Source organism: Corvus hawaiiensis, chromosome 2 (genome assembly GCF_020740725.1).
Source record: "Corvus hawaiiensis isolate bCorHaw1 chromosome 2, bCorHaw1.pri.cur, whole genome shotgun sequence".
Classification (NCBI taxonomy): Eukaryota; Metazoa; Chordata; class Aves; order Passeriformes; family Corvidae; genus Corvus; species Corvus hawaiiensis.
In genome coordinates this window covers 23,846,247-23,864,855 of record NC_063214.1, presented here as the reverse complement: position 1 = coordinate 23,864,855, position 18,609 = coordinate 23,846,247, and the positions used below count along the sequence as shown (strand labels likewise).

At 40.4% G+C, this 18,609-nt stretch overlaps 1 protein-coding gene across 5 annotated transcripts in view; it reads right to left on the bottom strand.

Moving 5' to 3' along the window:
* Positions 1-13,704: 13,704 nt before the first annotated feature.
* Positions 13,705-18,609, bottom strand: part of IMPG2 (interphotoreceptor matrix proteoglycan 2) — a 55,845-nt gene continuing 50,940 nt past the window's right edge. For 4 of the 5 annotated variants that reach the window (XM_048295157.1, XM_048295160.1, XM_048295159.1 and 1 more), the window contains 4 exons: positions 18,175-18,363; positions 17,791-17,989; positions 16,816-16,895; positions 13,705-15,925 (listed from right to left, as the gene is read on the bottom strand). In XM_048295157.1, the coding sequence (XP_048151114.1) occupies positions 15,913-15,925; positions 16,816-16,895; positions 17,791-17,989; positions 18,175-18,363 (481 nt within the window). In that variant the 3' untranslated portion in view covers positions 13,705-15,912. The remainder of the gene's footprint in view (positions 15,926-16,815; positions 16,896-17,790; positions 17,990-18,174; positions 18,364-18,609) is intronic. The other variant, XR_007201696.1, reaches the window with a different exon arrangement.

Sequence of the window (18,609 nt, the reverse complement as noted above, 5' to 3'; positions counted from 1 at the left end):
TTGGAAAGGCAGGTGAGTGTTTCCCTGTGGTCCAAAATGTGAAGTTCAGATAGTGAGGCAGAGCCTGCATACACGCCTCAAAAATTTCTCAGAGATTATTTTTAATTGCTAAATTTGGTGGTGCTAGAATCACGTTATTTATTTGAAGTTGTAACATTTTATTATTCAGTCTGAAGTAATAAAATAGATTGATGCCAGCAAGTCATTTACACTTAACTTCTTTATCCAAGGTTACCCTGTTCAGAAAACTAAATTGCTGAAGTAGATACTGAGAGGAAGGAAGAGCCTCTTCCACTTCAGTTACTTTATTGAGTCTTTCTGGCTTGTGTTAGTGATGGATTTGAATGGAGTGAATTTAATTTATTTTAGATGGAAAAATTTTCTGTCATTAACATCAAAATGCTCTTAATACAGTCAGAGTACCATGAAATACTTCACTTTCACAAAGATTGATCCATATTTGTCCACTGCCTTCCTAATAGCCAACAGTGGTCATTCTTGCATGCACTACATCAAACAGTCTTTATGCAGAAGTCTTTCAGGTCTTCTGAACTTTGTTTGGTTTTGGGTCTGTTATCTTTCCCTTTTGTCCCAAAGCACAAAAGGTGAAAAGAAAATAGCATGAGACTTTCTAGAGAGAACTCATGGGGAAGGCTCAAGTTAACAAACTTCCTTTAAAATCAGGAAGCTGTAGTACAACCCCAAAATACACACACACATCCTCACACCAAAGAAGAAAGCAAATGCCCACTTTATATATGTTCTTTTAAGTGTACTATTGAAAGAAGTCTCCTATGCTTTATGAGCAGCCAGAAGGTGCTGCTGAAAAGGCATCAGCTGATTAACTAGCATTCAGGTTGGTTGCATTCCAGCATGTCCTACAGTCTCTCAGTTGCTTAGTCAGATGGCAGTCTTTTTTTACAGACTTGCTGATGGGTTGCCAAATGGGATAAAGGGACTCATCTGACTGACAGGAAAGCTTAAATTTTTCCAAGCCTGTCAGGAAAGCAGTCTTGTAATAAGGGGAAAGCTTGCAATATGCCATTTGCCAAAGACAGGACTGACAGGAGGTAAGACTATTAAATAAATGGATCAGCTTTCTTTACTCAGAAGCTGTGCAGGAATGATAGACCATCTGCTCTCTTGACTGTCCTTAAAGGTTAAATGAAAACTGAAGAGAAGTTTGGCCAGGTTTTCTCCTTTATTCTTGCTAATGAGGCCTTGTGCTGCTAGATCAGCATGCAGTTTTAATATAAGACAATGGTTACTACTTATGCCACTTGAGAGACCCTGACACTGTGGTTAGTGAGACATGAGGTGAACAGTGTAAATGCAGAGAATTTTCTGCATGTCATTTGGAGGAGAGGTAATATATGTTTAATAGATGGTATGATCTTTCGTGAATCTTTATTTGTCCTGCACTGTTACTGCAACCCTAGGGTATATCACCATGTCCCGCAGCTGTAGGGAGGAGGAGAGAAGATCCAGCAGGCAGGAGTTGTGAAGCAAGATTGATTTATTTAATTATTTTACAAACTCTTTTATAGACTTTCTTCTTCATAGTCTAATTGGACAAAGGATCAGCCACCCCTTGGGGGTGATTGGCTAAAATCCTAAAACATCCATTGTCAAAATATTTTTCTACTATACCATAAACAAGACTTTTCAGGGCTGCAGGTGTTTGGTTGTTTACATAACTCTGCTACCTCTTCTGTGAGAGAGAAAAGTCTCTCATGGGCTTAGAAAACAGCAAGAAAATCCTTGCTAGCAGCATTTTTGTATCCACACTGCACCATTAGGGTTTGAGGTGTCTCTCTGCTTTGCTCTTCTTTTTGCTGTTGGCCAGATTTAATGGCTTTTGCTGGGGTTTAGTTTTGCTCTTTTACTATGATTCATTTGTACAGCTTATGTGTGAACCTTCCTCAAGTGCTTGAGGACCTCTTCAGCACCCAAATGGGGCACTAACATTATCCTTGTCTAATTATTGGAAGAGAACAATTAATAGATTGGGGAAAGGTATACAGATCAGTATTGTTTGGCCTACCATTAATCTGAGCAAGTAGAGTGCTTCTCTTGGTTCTATTGAAGAGGAAGCAGGTGCTTCACACTTCCAGATATTTAGCAACTTAGTAGCTTGCCTAGATTAACATAGATAGCCTGTGACAGCTATGAGTATGTCCCAGAGCAGAGAAAATTGACCATGATTCTGTAAACTAAATGTACAAGGCCGGACGTAATTTCAGAATATGAGAATGGTGAGTTTAGAGCTATATAAAAAACTAGAAATGGGATACTCTTCTCTGTGTTATTAAAAAGAAGTTAAATTTCCTTTCCTTAGTTTTCTAAGTTTGGATTAGAGGGATTTTTTAAGTTAGCAGCACAAATTGGATACATCTGTTGGGTAGGTTTCCTGCTGGGAAAGCATGTCTGGGGGGTTGGGGTGGGAAATCACCCCAATTACCCCAGTCATTAAAAGTGTTTCAAAAAGGAAGACAAGGAAATCTCCATAGACAGTTGTGGACAAGAGTTTTCTGTTGGAGATCGTACAGACAGTGGGACAACAAAGGGTAGTAGCACAAAATGGGATGGGATGGCAGTACAGTGAAGCAGTAAAGTGGAAGAGGAGGTGAGTATGTTTCTGGAGGCAGAGGATGAGTCCTGGTAGAGCTCCCAAGCTTAGGAGGATGGCTGATCAGTGAAGGAAGTGTAACTGAAGCTACTAGTTAGGGTAACTGTCTAAATAGTACTACACTGAATAGCTCTGAGGAAATGTAGTGTGAATATAGAAAGGCCAGTGGTGATGGGGCTGAGAGAAAAGAATACCAGACTGATGAGAGAGATCAGATTCTGTAGGAATTGCAAAGAAAGAAATAGCAGGTACAGGCTGGAGATGAGACACACAAAAAAATGCTGTGGTCAGTGTCACAAGTGTGATATCCCTACAGAAGAAGAATCCAAGATTATTTTTGACCTTGTTGTCTTTACAACCATTACAGAATGTCTGGGGAAAAAAAGAATGTGAAAGTCAGGTCAGAATCCAGGAGCTGATAAAAGATGAATCAAAACCTATTTCCTTTGTGAAATTCACATTGGAGTTGTGTAAGTAGGCAGAGTTTTTGAGGGAAAAAGCCCCCTTAGGATCTAACAGAATTAGGAATGTGAGTCCTTGAGAAAATCTCCAGCAGAATGTCTGTGTGAGTGCATTAATTTTCAAGAGCTTTGTTCCCTTTGGTGCTGGTTTCCACCTTTGTTTCAGAGAACAGGACAGTACTGCCTGGGGTAGCTCTGTGTGTGTACAAAGTTATGCTTTTTTATGTGTATTACACAGATATCCTGATCTTTATGCTAAGTAAACCCAGTCTCACGTAAGTGTTTCTGTACCCTGAGACTCATCTATATCATGGTAGTCATGTATAGAATGTAAAGCAGGATTGCCAAAAGAGGATGAGGTGATGGCTGAAGCAGTATGTTAGTTTTGTGTGGTCAGCTCAATCGGGGGTGCAGATGAGGACAAGGATGAAGTCCACATACACACTCATGCCAAAAGGTATTGCTGTCAGATGCCTTCAAGAGTGGCCATCACATTTCTCTCTTGGAAGTTAAGCTAAGGTGTCCCATTTTAGAAAGCTGAGGGGAAGAGTATTTGGGTTTGAGAACTCCAAGTGGAAGTGAGTCTGGAATATGAGCAACCCCTCCAGAACCACTGTGTGCTTAAATGCCTGAGTACTTCTCATTTGTTGTCCAGTTCTTCTAAGCTCATTGTCAGGTCACAGGATCTTGTTAAATGTCTTTGTATGCAAGATGAAGATGCCTCCAGTTTCAGACAGCTTCTCTTATTATCTCTTCCAGGTCAATAGATACGTAGACACAAGGCAGATACATTTTAGTCCTTCTTTTCAATTACTAGCTCATGATTTTGAATTTAGGGCATAGCAATATGATCAAGGAAAGGCAACTGGATATAAGGGGACACAAAATATTGTTTAAAGTTGAGACACCTGAAATAGAACAGGAGAAAATCAGCTGCCATTCAGTGTACAACACTCATTCAAGTACCACTTTATGACAGGAGAAAATGAAAGATTATATTCATACTATAAGAAATTCAGCTAAGAAGTGGGAGAAGTTGAGAAAATTAAAGGAGCAAAAAATCAGAAATTAAAAAAGATAGTGGGGTGGGGAAAATGACAAGAAATAGATAATATAGTCTCAGCACATACCCCTTTTTTCTCTGAGTGTATTCTGGTACATCTAATAGCATTGAAGTCTGCTGCAGTAGCTGTGTGTCATTTAATAAAAAATCTGCATTTGATATTTTATTTTACTTATTTATTTATTCCCCCTTCCCACTTGGAGACTGAGCTAAAAGAGTTAACAAGACATAGTAGGGTAGTTCCATAGGCTGAGTCTCGCTCTGACAGTGAGGAAGCTTGCTGATTACAAAGTTAGAGGTAGTTTTCCTTGTGTATTACTGCAAATGTAAATCCAGTGACTAGCACGTAGGCCTGAACTCTGGGTTTAAGTTTGTCCAAAAGAATGTTATTGCATCCAAGGTTATGATGATGTATGCTCCAGCATGGACCACAAGGCTTCTTAAGAGTTTACAACGTTGCCTTTGCAACGTGCAGATGCACCAATGATGAATTCTCAGTGGATTTTCAGAGCATTTCTCTGGCTTTTGGAAGGCATGGTGCCAAAGGAGCTGGACATTGTGGGAAGACACAATCTGTAGCTTAGACTGCCTGTTTTGTGGATTGGACAGCTTACCAAACCTCTTGGGATCTTTGCCCTGGTTTTACTCAGCATGCAATAAGACACCTGATTTGCCTTGCAAGTGCCACAGCACGCTGGTTTGAGCTGCTTTTGTGGGGATGACAGCGAATCCCCGGTACATCCTGTCCTTCTGGTTTACCTTTTGTGCACAAGCTTGTGCTGATGTTCTGTGGTCCATTTCAAAGCAGACTTTGTCCCTTTATCTCTTTTCTAGGACTCCATCTAGTTTCAGCCAGCTTGTGATTGTATTTAAACATGTGTCAAATGGTTGCTTTTGTGGTTCTGGTTTTGTGGTTGTCTTGTTTTTCTCCTAGAAAACTTGCTAGAGCAGTGCACCAGCTGACAGAGAGCCTTAAAGAAGCTTTTTGTTTTGATGAGAGACAGGAAACTTCTCAGGACTATCTGAAAGCAAGGCTCAAATTAAGCACTCTTGCCTTCTGTCTGCACCACACATACACAGAAGAAGGACAAAGGCTGTTGATTGAAATCTTAAATGCATAAGTGCCAAGAAAATCCTAAACTGGGTTCTTTCTAGCAGGCCATGCAGATATGGCAGGCATCTGGGCCGGTGCACTTTCTGGTCCTTGAAATTCTTGAGTAACTCTTCATGCACTGCATTTCATTTTTAGAAGAAGCTTTGCACATTCATTTGCCCAGGAATTCCACTGTGGTTCAGCAGCTGTATAATTAATAGCATGCAAGAGCTGGAAGGGAGAAGTCATTACAAAGACCAAGGTGCACACTGTATTTAAACTATGGCCTGGAGCTTGGTCACTTTGAGGTAATGCAGAGTGTTCTCTGTTTTACAGGGCTACTTTTGGCTCCAAATATTTCGTGACATAGTAGTCACTGATGCTTTATTTTAATATGTGTGTATTTGGCAGAGTAAGGATAAAAGCTCAAAGATATCTGGAAAAGTTTAGCAGATGCATGGGGAGCCCTGCCAGACACTGTATCCGGACACAGGTGGTCAGGCCAGGGGGCTGCTGTGTAGGATGGTGTTTCTGGCAGATCTTAATCCCTCTTAGCTATTTCTAGCTTTGTCTTACTTGGCATGTGTTATTCATACTGATAAAGCAGGCAAAGGAGAAAGAATTGAAAGTCTCTAGTTTGCATTGTCATGACTTTGATCAATAGTGTTTAAAGTGTACATGGGGTAAAGAAACAAGAATATTTATTGGGTTGTTTTTTTTATTAAGAGGCTACAAAACAACAGGTGCAGATTTGCCAAGGAAACTTAAGAGATTTCTCTGATGCGATTTGTGTTCCTGGTCATTACATGATGTGAAAGTAGCTGCATTCAGCCTTAGCCAAAAAACCACTAATTGCTCCGGGATAAAAATAGAGCTTTAAAGAGGGCAAGGAAATTATCTTCTGACTATCCCAGTTTCAAGCTATTCAGGGAAGCTCCAGTGTGCCACTAAAAAAGATTAAATATATTAAACAGCTAGTAACTTCTGTTCTATATAAAGTGATTTCCACATTTCCAAGTGATAAATTAAGAGGAAACTCCAAGGACATTTATGTACCTGTTGCTATTAATTTTAAAATTGATAGTAATTGCTTGCATGTTTCCTACAAAAATAATGATAATATCTTTTTAGAAAAAAATTTTTCTGACTCATGGGGAGAAATTGGAACACAGGAGGGCAAATTTATAAACAAACCAGGTAATTCAAACTTGGATGGTACTCTTGAATAAAAAAGCATAATGTTCAAAAGAACTCACTGAGGCACGGAAGCTGATTACTTCAGGCTTCCTTGTTATGGGTGATATGAGAGCTGCTAAATGTGAATTATTGTAAAGTAGCACTGTTATAGCAGCAATGATTTAAGAAGCTAGATAAAGCTTTTAGAAATATTGTTACACCTACTGCTTTGGGGGGTTGTGGGGTAGGAAAGCAGTAGATGGGATTTTGGTTTGAAAGCCATAAATCATCCTGTTCCCTAGTAAAAACTGGAAACATGGTGGATCATATTTTAATTTCTGGTATGGGGTGGTAGTAGTATTTGGCATTCAGCTGTCCTCACTTCTCAGGTAAATAGACTGGTTATACTGGGGGAGGGGAAGAGTGTTCTCCCCCTCTTTGATCTGTCTACTGAGAAAGCTAACAAGACTTCCAGTCATGGTGGTGTATTTTTTGTGTGTGAGATGTAAACACCTCTTAATTTTCCATAAAGTAATAAGTCACCAGATGGTAAAGGTTTTTATCCATGCGGCTCTAGCTGGATTTGTACCAGTAAATTGGAGGTGAAAGGTACCATATGCTACTGTTAATCCCCAAAGCATTCATTACTCCTAAAATAACTTTCAACACTTTTTAGTGTTGACATCTCCCTTTCATTAATGTCCATACTTATTTATATGGGTAATGTTCAGATGAAATGTAATTTAAAGTATATGGAGTTTTATTTGAATGTTCCTGAGATTCAGTGCCAACTAGAAAACCAATTGTCCTCGAAAAATGATTTGGTGGCTTATGTGAAATTATTTGGTCATATCATTGCAGTCTCCAGTGGATATGGACTGTCACCACCAGCCTCAGCAGAGAGGCAAACTGCAGATAAGTGTGATAGCTTGGGAAGTTATATGTATTCTGGTGGAGAGTATCTAATTATTTCTACCAAAAAATGTTTTACTGTGAGCAATGGCCAGTGCTTAGTGTCCCTGCTGGTAAGGATCTACCAGACTGGGACGAGACTGTTTTGAGATTCTGAGTGCAGAGCTTATTGAAGATACAGGGAGGACATTAAAGATTGGACCTTGGTGACTGTGTGGGTAGGTGGCAGTTTTGGAGGGAGGTGTGAAGGAAAGGATTAGTGTTGGAATTTATCCAGATCACAATTTTTCAAGACTGGGTCATGATCAGTTCTGGGACACACTTAGGGGTTCATTCAATGGCTGGATGCTCTTCAGGCTAGTAAGTGTCCAGGGTGATGTTCAGCCAGCTTTCTGCAAAAAGCACTCTGACTACAACAACACTGCCTCTAGAAACACCTTGCAGCAGATTTTTCATTAATGTGTTGATACCTGAGTTAACAGGTTCCTTTTTAAAAGTGATAGGCATAAGATTTCCAGCATGATTTAAAGAAATAATTTCAAAGCAAGTAAAATGTCAAAGCTTATGTTGACAGTTGGAATAGGACTGCATTTATTCAGTCTTCCTTTGAGAAGCAGACTGTACCTGTAGTTGATGTCTTCTGCAGAGGAGCCACTTTCCATAATAAGCTATGAGGAGAACTGTCCTCAGACCCTGAAACCAGAGAACACTTTTGTGTTTGTGGTTCTGTCTGCTCAGAAGACACTAGAAGAGGGCTGTTTGGCAGCTGCAGTTTCTGCCATGCCACCCTTGGCAGTGAGCAGTGCCCAGCACCCTTCCAGCCTGCACCATTTGGAGAACCAGCGCAGCACTGCGTGCGCCAGAAGTGAGTACCCACCAAAGCCAGGGCACCCCTTCTTGGCCAAACTGAACAGCCCTGTCATCACTGGGGAGCAAGCTTGGCCTCCCTACCCACGGGAAGGTATGGATAGGGGTATCACTGAGAGGACACCTGCTGCCAGTGCAGGTGAAATGACCAGGGTGATGTGGGCTGCCCCATGGGATGATCCTTTCCAGGCCAGCAATTGCCTGCTGCAGCCAACCTGCTTTTCCAGAGCTCAGTTGTGGATCAAGGCAGCAGATCAGTACTGATCAAACCACCACTTGTGTGTTCTGTGAGGTCCCCTAGTCTGGAAGCAACCTGAGTGACCTCAGAGTCCATGTAGAATAGCTTACCCGAGAGGGCAAGCTAGCCTTCACTGAACTTCAGTCTGTGCTACGCTGCCCAGGATCTTTACCCCTAGACCATTGCCCTGACCCCAACCTAAGCTGGTAGTCTTCCCTCTTAGTACAATATTGACTGTTTGTGGTCTGCATATTACATGGCAACATTACTGAGCTGGCGCTTGGCAGGCTGTGGCTGCTTTGGTCTTTCTTGCTGATGCTTGGAAGAACCCTGTTTGTCCATATGGTATTTTGAAGGCAGCTGCAAATCAGATTTATTCAGTTGGAATCAACCAAAAACCTTGTAACTAGAGTAGGCTGATATCAGTTCTTTGTCCTGCCCTTGGTAAGACCCTAAAAAACTAGGTGGATGGGACTTCCTTCAATTTCTGCAGTTTCACACAGACTTGTATCTGAGCTGTTGTTGCTGACTCACACTGTAGCCAAGCTTTGTCTTTCATCTGTTTTTCTCCCCATCTTTTGCTTCTTCCTCCTAGCCTCAAAAGCACTCAGAAGCGGGATCCAATCGACAGGGATGTAGAGCAGTTGGTATTACTATTGCTAGTGGGCTGGGCTGCTTCTTTAATTTGAGCCAAGTTTTGATTAGGGCTTTCCAAACTGAAGGTCTACGATACTAACTAGAGGAAAGAAAGCTCAGAGTGGCAGGATTTTGAGGCAAGCACACTGGAGATCAGCAGAAGTCCTGAAATGATCAAATAAGCAGATGTGTGAGACAGCTGGTCAGCTGGTAGTCTTAGAAAATCCAGCCAAAGACAGCGTAAGTAATTGCATTTTGCTATACCAGTTTGGTTTTTCAGCATTAATTGTATGTGGGATTTTGCATGATCTTTCATTTAAAGCTGGATAAATACTTTTGATTTTCAAATTTGGTCCCTGAATGTGTCCTCTGCTTGAGGACTAATCTTTGCTAGATTTGGGGTTTCCCATTTCCCAGAGCAGAATGAGGACAGGACACAACCACTGTATGTCACAAGGCTTAGTTAACTAGAGCTGGTTTAAAAACTGTTCATGAGAGGTTCACACGAGTGTTGGAGAATTTGCATCTTTGGTTTTCTATATTACAGGGCTGAACAGCTCTCCTGTTTTTTGTTGGGTTGTCTTGTGGGGTTTTTCCCCCCATGATCAAGTTTTTCATGTTATAAAATCACCTGCTTTTTACACACAAGTAATTAAACAGTGGGAAGTTTTGTTAAGTGTTTATGGAACCTACTAGTCATCACAGGTAATCAGGTTTTAAATCATGACAAGGAGTGCTGCAGTGCTCCACCTGGAGAGGAGCAGTAAATGTTTTACAAGTTTGTTCACAGGCAGCTGAGAGTACTTGATACAAGACAGCTCTCGAATAGGTGCTGAGCAGTGAAGCTGCAGAACCTCTGCTCTACTGGGTCATGCACATCCCTCACTAGTATTTCAGAAGTAAAATTTTCCATTTAACCTCTACTGATAGATGCGCTCAGTGTACTTAATCCTTCCTCTCTGCTTATCTCTGGGTGTGGCAGCAGCAAGATGCAGAGGGCCAGACTGGGCAAAATGGTCAGAGTGCTGCCCTCCCTTTAGCAAAGCAATATTAAGGATAATTAGATAAAAGTATTGACTTGAAGGTTTATCAAATCAAAGTGGTTATGGGGTGTTTCTCCTCTTCCTTATATAGGAAAAACCCTTTAAAATATAACCTCTTTACTTTGTTTTTCCTGACATCACTTATTCCGTCTTTCCAGGCTAAATGATCCTTTTTAGAGACTGGTTTTGGCTGCCTACAAACTGTGGACAGGTTCTCTGCTTTGAACACCTTACCAGCAGGTGCTATTTCCTTTCTTTTCTTGGCAGATAAGTGAAAAGCTCTCATGTGCTTTGCTCTTTGAAAAATGTCCGTGGTGTCATCGATGTTCTTAGAGATAACCGCAAAGCACTTACCATCATTCTTACTCTTAAGTCACAAACCCACTGCTTCTGCTTTTGTTAGCTTGGTGTATTCGGTGTTGCATTAGACATGACGTGTCCCATCAGAAGCTATATGCATAATGCTAAAGGTTTAAGTCTCCTGAAAGGTCAGTTTCTGTGTTTATGAGGCTCCCAGTCACATTCCCTGCAAGCCATGGGAGGACATTCCAGTGTGGGATCGTTTTTGAAACCTGATGGTTTTTTTAACAGATATTCATGTGCTGACATTATAAATGCTGCTGTGGTGGGAAGAAGAGCAAAGTGAGAACTCCATATGGAAGACCTGTGTAGACCACACTGCCTTCCCAAAATGGCTGTGGGTTTGCATCCATGCCTAAGGGGAGCAGATAAAAAGCAAACACTAAAAATAAGCGTGGAAAGGCTTTGCTGATTTTTTTGTTGTTATTGTTTGTGGTTGTTTTGATTTAATTTTTTAATCAAAACTTTAAATAATAAAGGACAAAAAAAGGGGGAAAAAAAGCTGTGCAGCAGTCTCTGGTTTACTGGAGAACTGTACAAAGCATTTTTTTTGATCAAAACATTCTGATCTTTCCACCCGAAAGTAGGGATGGGAAGAAGAGGCACTTCCTTACTGAGCAGATGACAGGAACTACAAACAGGTAACTACAGCCGGTTACCTGTAGGTTATGGTAGGAGACAAGCCCTGTGCTGCTGCTGGAAGTGTTTTGCATCCCCCTCCCTTTCTGAGACAAGAGATCATATAATCACTGTGTAATCCTCTTTAGGTGGAGCTGAGTGAATTTCCTCTTAGCTGTCTCCCATGAGTAGGTAGAAATCTTTCACACTTGGAATTGCTTGTAAGCTCACCTTTGAAAATTTCCCTCTTCACTGGCTCTCTTTTATCCAGCCACATGCCCATGTTACTACATAAAGTTTTGATGTATAGGCATATCCTTTATTGTTTCCATTTTCATTTCTGTTCAAGCTATATCACCCTTTCCAGACAAGCATGGCTTCCCCATCTGGTAATCAGGTGTGGGGATGCAACTGCAAGTCTGATTAACACCAACTCTAACTTGTGTTTAATAGATTTTTCAACAAGACTTAAACCTCCAAAGATTCAAGACAGATAATCATATTTGGTTGGTTTAGTAGCATAAATGAGAGCTGGGGTAATGTCCCCTTATAAAAGGTCAGGCTTTAAGTGCGGTTTACCACAAATTATATATTCAGTATAGAAACATAGTCCTTAGATGTGCTGATGGTATAACTGATTTTTAAAAAATATAAATTGGCATATGTCTCATAAAATTCTAGTATTGAGAGTATTTCTCATCCTGAAACAAGGAAGAGATTAAATCAGATTTTGTGTTTAATTGGAGACAAAGTAAAACTAAAAGCACAGGCTCCGAATAGCTGTAGCACCTTAGGCAAGATGACATTTTAGTCCTGGAACCTGCTGCCATCCCCCAAGCAGAGCTGCCTGTTGCGAGTGCTCAGTGTGCTGGGTGACTCAACAAGCAGGGTGAGTAGCAGCACAAACAAGAGTCCAAGAGGATGGGAACTCAACTAAAATTCCTGGGGGTCATGAATAATCTGGAATAGGAGAGCCAGTTAGTGGTAAATATGGCAAACCCAAAACTTTCCCACTTGATCTGACAAAAGAAAAACATTCCTGGCCCAGAAAGAGCTTTGGTATTTTTTTCCAGTTGAGAAACAAAAGCAAATGGATCAATATTATGTAAAACGTGATATATCTGTTCCCAAACTGGATCAAGTAGTGAAGGATAAAACAGAAGTGTTGCTGGTGTTGTAGTACTCTTCAAATAAACCAAGTGCCACAAAAGTCCTGTGTGTTTTCAACTACTATTTAAAACAGTAACAACAACAACAGCCCTGACCCATTTCCTATCCTGTACAGAGTTGGTCTGTGTCTGTCCTACCATGCTTACAGATAGATAAATTTGTATTGGTGAATATTTTTGCTTTGAGTTTTATAGAATGAGATGACTGCTCCTATGCTGGAGCTCTAGCCCCTTTCTGTGCCTCTCTTCACAGAATCCACAGAGTCCTCTCACACTGCTGCAGCCCTTTGGAACAAGGGCTGACTCCAGCAGGTCTGATGAGAAATGTGAGTGAAAGTCTTGATTATTAAAGGCTTTTTTCATTCTAACATTTAAGCTGTAACTTCTTAAAATCTAAAGTTTATTCATGCATGTCCTTGGTTTGGAGGAGATAGGAGGAATTCATAGTTTCAGCTGTCTCTGAGAACATGAAAAAGTCTGTTTTCTGGAATTAAACTGTTACCCAGCAGTACATGAAGCTCACAGTCTGGAGCCTAGTGGAATACTCAGTTACTTGGTATCTTTCAGCAACTTGGTGGGCAAGGCTCTGCACTTTGCAAAAAAGCAAATACAAGACAAGCACACAATTCCTGAAATGCTGGTAGTCTTGCAGCTCTGAACACTTGTTTTCTGTTTGCATTTCTGACCCTGATAGAATTCTAGCACTGTGGATTGGTGCCTTGAGTTTTAAGTCAGGCCTTGAGAGATCCAGCCTGGGCTGCTGGGTGTTTGACATCCTCTGTTAAAGGGGCAGCTGGTAGGGGCCTGCAGGACCTCATTTTCTTCTATCTTTCCAGCCTTGAGGGGAGACACAGCTGCTGATAGACCTGTCAGCATTTTGTAAACAATAAGTGCTTTTTTGTCATGCTCTTAAATGAAACCAAGTCATTCAAACCTGCACTTTTTACTTTTAATAAGTGAAAAAGTGCATGCTAACTGATAATAGACTGATAGATTTGTACACAGAGCTGGTTGTGGGGTGGTTTGCTTTTTTTTTTTTTGTTGGTTTGGGGGTTTGGGGTTTTTTTTTTGTTTATTTGATTTTTTAATTTAGAGTTCTTTATCTTCACCTTGGATTGGGAAAGTATCAAAGAAAATTAATCATTCATTAAATTCTTGTCTTTTTGATTAGGGATGAAACAACTTCAAAAGAGTTTAAGTGAAAGCAAAGCACTCAGGTATGTGCTTTCCAGCATGAAATTTCAGACTATAACCTTGCAAGTGTTAATGAACTACATTTGGCACTTTTGTTAGCAAAGGAGTTTACCAGCTTAGCCAACTCTGTTAAGACAAAACAAAACAACACAACACAGCTTTCTGATCCTACACACACAAATGCTCATGGCTAAGACATCTTCTCCATGTCAAACTCAGTCTCTACATGAATGTTATAGAAAAAATATTTTGGAAATAATTTTTTATTGTAGTGGAAAGATACCATCATGTTCATATGTATACACAAACACAAAGAAAATATTGCTGTATATTCACTGAAATACCTCACACTCAGTATAATCAAACCTCTTCTCAGCTTGTGCACAGCAGAATACCTTGAAAACATCTATGATCCCAGGTGCCATCCACTGCTGCACTCTGCAGGAGTGGCACCAGGTCTCCCAGGGCTGGCAGCTGAGCTGCACAGAAACCAGTCCCAGGCTGTTGCCCACCCTGAGCCCAGTAATTCTCTGCTATGATCACGGGCCCTGGTGTTATAGAGTGGCTCAGCTGTGCTGCTGTAGGGCCATGAAGAGTGGGCTGTGCCTCAGAAACTCTGGACCAGTTGCTCTGACAGCTCTCGGGCCAGCCAGTAGAGTGGGGCCTCTGTCTCATAACATCTGGTCACAATGTTCAGCAGCACCATATTATTTCCTGCTGTGTGGCATTATTTGGTTTTCAGTGGTTTATATAAGCATTTCTTTGACAGATGTGTGGCTCTGATACCCATCCCCTGCCACTCAAGGCAAGAAGGTTCTATACAAACGATCCAGTGAGGTTATCCAGGACATGTAGAAAAATTGCATTAAAATATTCTGTTGTTTAGCTAAGCTCCCTAAAGACAATCAAGTAATTCTCACTATCACTTAACTCTAGAAAGTATCAGGTGGCTGTTGGCACATGTGGGCCGAGAACTACATAAGCTGTAGAAATAAATCACTTGGCCTTTTTTGCTAGCACAAGCTAATGTGATTGTAATTGGTGCCCTAACCCTGACAGCTGTGTTAATGACTTAAACAAGAGACCCTGCGTGATTGAGCAGAGCCCCAACGCAGCTTAAAGTATTCAGAACTCTTTTCACAACTTGAAGATAAAATTCTGTTTCTTTACTTGGAAGTCCCCATCTCAATTCAGCTATTTAAAAATGCTTTAGACTGACTTCTTCTGCTTAAGTAATTCTATGCTGATTTCCACTAAACTAAGAATAATTTCACTTTTTCCTTTCCCTGCAGGAAAATGCTGACATCTACCAAATGTGCATGGACTTAAGTACATGATTTTGAAAGGGAGCTCATGGCAGACTATTGCCCAGTTCAGTAATTTGAAATATTAGTTGGCTGAATTCAACACTGAGTAAACACTAAATATATTATAGATATAAAAGAATGGGCACAAATGCCAGTGTAGTATTTCATTATTAAAACTAGTCATCTTTCTATTCCAACTACTAAATCCATTATGAAAACAAGCTGGGAAGGAAACACACAACAAATAAATAATGCATATTAACTTACAAAATATGAAACAAAATGTCTACATACAAAAAAAAAATCAATGTTAGTCACTTAAGCTCCACAAACATTTGTATGATAGAAGCCCTTCTGTGCCCCAGCTTGTGTGTCTGCCAGAATAAGCTGGAGAACCAACCATCCTGGCTTTAGAGACACTGCACTGTGCTGCAGAAGCACTGCCCTGCCTTTCCAAGGCTCCCTGTGGGTCACTGACAGGCGGCAGTGATGCTGATTTTCGGGGAGAGCCTTCAGGAGGCTGCAGGCTCGGTGCTATCCTCTGCTTTGCTAATGCCAGGTGGCAAAATGTACATCAGGCTTCTGTACTGATGAAGAAGAAAAGCTTTTCCTGTGAGGTTTTGTTTGTGTTGATAACAGGAATGCTTTTAAATAATGCTAACAAAATTCTAGCACAATTGTTCTCCCCTACAACTCATTCCCTTGCAAATCAAATATTTCCTTCCACTGGTGTTTTATACCAATGAAATCACCACTGGAGCCTCCATTGAGGGGATAAAATGCCAAGCAGGGATTTTCAATGTGCATTTTATTTTGGTTGTGCATGTATCTTGTCTTATCCGAGGAGATTTTTTTTGCCTTTGTATACAAAATCTTTCAATGTCCATTTTGAAGTTAAAGAAAAATGAACTTTCATAACCTCTGCCCCTTCTGATCACCTCTTAAAAACGTCACTTTACATGGAAAAGCCAGAAGAAATTGAGATAAACAGGCATCTGTACATTTTAGCCATTCATTGAGAAAACATCTGTATCCATCCATGCAATGTTAAGACTATAAGTAACTTTGCAGTTACATCTGAGCCCATTGCTGTGGCAGCATGGTAGTGTTTATCGCCCACGTGTATTCTATCAATTTCTTTTTTTCTTAAAGCAGCTTCCTGAAACGAAAAACAGAAGAGCAGTGATTAACTTAATCTCTTTCAAACATTGGATTCAAGGCTTATACAAGGCAGCCCTTACTACTTTCCAGCTGTGGAAAATCTAGACACCAAGCCTTTTCAAGATGAAAAAATGAATGACTGACATGGAAAAATGTGAACTGCTGTTCTTTTCAATTAAAAAAAAATTATTGCTGAAGATCTGGGAACACAAGTTTTTTCTGCTACTGTAGATATTTTTAATAGGATGCCAAGGAATTGTACTACAGTACCTTTCAAAGTAACTCAGCAAGCTGTGGTTTGCTGCTTCCTACAGCAGGAGTACAGTTCATGTGAGTGTGTATGCTAACAATAAATTCCTTGAGGACCTTCTTTGTGCTTAGCTTCCATCAAAGCACACAGTTCAGATTGCTTAATTGCTTGGAATTGTAAAATTTCTGTTATAGTTGGTGCCCACCATACCAGACAGGACTGTGCCAGAGATCTGTCAGGTGTTGATCAGTTGCCAAGTCTTGAGAACTAAAGCTAAACTAGCATGCTTTTAAAATTTCTATTTTTAAACAAAGCACTGGGCAATGGGAACTACACTAGAAGAATGAAGAAGATTCTGTGCTTTCAAGAACCTAAATTGATATCAGAGCTCTGACACCCATTAACTCTGGGATTCCTCTTCACTGCTTTTTTTTTTTTTTTTTTCTGGGACTATCTACTTTTATCACTGATTATTAAGTATTGTAAAAGGGTTGAACCTCTTCAAAAATAATGTGGAAATCTTAGCCTCTAGTGTCCTAGCATTTCTAGAACCTTAAAAAAATAATACATTAATGTACTAAAGGCCACAGGAGAAAACATCAAAGGAGTTAGTTATCCAGACAAGACATTTCACTCACATTTGATGCTGCCTAACAAACTCTGCAAACTGGCGGTCTTTAGCGTAGAGCTCTATAATTCGAATTCTGTCCTGAATTTCCTAGAATACAATAAACAGAATTGTAAGTACATAATAGGAATCAGAATGCTACTGAAATAACTGATTTCTGGGTTTTGGGAAATAAGCCTCCTATGCATTGCTATTTCAAAGAGTGGGGCTTGAAACTGGGCACTCCAATACTAAAATTCTTCTTTATTTTATTAGGATTCTTCTAATTTATTTTTTTTTAAGTGAAGCATTTCATTTGAATTCAGTAATGTTTCACTTTTAAATCAAAACCAGGGTTTGGACAGAGTGTAGCATTTCAACAGGCTTTAACAAAACCATTTATCTCAGAGATACTTTGCCTACCAGTCCAACTACATACTGGATTCACACCTCTCACAGTTGCTTAAGGATCTGTGGTTAGTTCTGGGATGTAAATCCCTTCTCTTTAGCCTTCTAGAGTAAACCTTGGATACTGTCTATACAGGAAGAAAGAAGATATGATCTAACTTGCAGCTAATAGAAGGACTTTAACTTTAAAAACAGTCAGAAAATACCCAAAACAAAAGGAGCCTGTGAAAAGGCCTGGATGTACCAGTTTTTCACTGTGTAACTACCCTTACATAAGATAGTTGGCTTTAAAAGGTAAATGTTGTGTCAAGTAATACATCAAACCTCCCCAACCCCTGTGAAGTTACTTACGGGGTCAGCTCCTTCATTATGTGAAATTCATTACAGCTCAGAACAAAACCATAACTTTCTCTAAAAGCAAGCAAGGAAAGCAAGCTTTTCTGTATTCTTTTAAATATTTGCAGCAGCTGCTGCAACCTGTTTATCTAGAGCATAGACACTGGGGAAAGATTGGGCCCACCTCTGAGGTTAGAAGTGTGGAATAAGCTTACTGTTTACATGATCTTTCCCATGCCACTATGAAAACAAGGTCATTTACCTCCTTAGTAAGCTCACTGTTTTCATAAATGTGCCTGATCTCTTCACTGCTGTAGTCTGTGGATGTCTCTGCACTGGTGGAACTGTAGGACGTTAGCTGCGGATATCTCCGGTAATAATGGCTGTAGCCAGTCGTATCACTTTCATACATGGGATTGTATTTAACTGCGTTCTCAATGGACGAGAGGCTGTCACCCTGCCTGGGGGAGCAATAAACAAACTGTGAGCTTCTCTGCAGCCTGGAGGGGCAGCAGATAGACTAAGGAAGCCTGGCATTTGGAGGTGCCTGTACATCCTGTTGCTTGTAAACTGTCTGATGTAAGACTTACGACAGAATTATCCTTATTGTAGCCGATGTTTTAAAATATTAGATGGTGTCACCTACCCCTGTGAGTCCCCAGTATCACTCTTTGTGTACTGGTCTCGAAGAGTCCTGGCCAAGAAGAAGATGACAGCAGATGCCACAAGAAGGAATCCTGCCACAGAAGCAATCGCAATACCCACAACCAGTGGCTCAGACACATATTCCTCACAGTGCTCCCCTCTGTACCACCAGTTCTCTCCCACACGGCACCTGCCACAAAGAAACACAGGGAAATTACACACCAGCAAAAGCTTTGTCTAATGTATTGAAGTTCCTGTTATGATGTGACCTCAGTTAAGTCACCCCAATAAATATCTTTTCATTGTCTGATCATCAATTTTCTTTATTATTTTTATTATTATTATGGATATACTTCCTGGTAGATAATCATGTACCAGTTTGGGTTGAAAGGGACCTTTAAAGGTCATCTAGTCCCCTGCAATGAGCAGGGACATC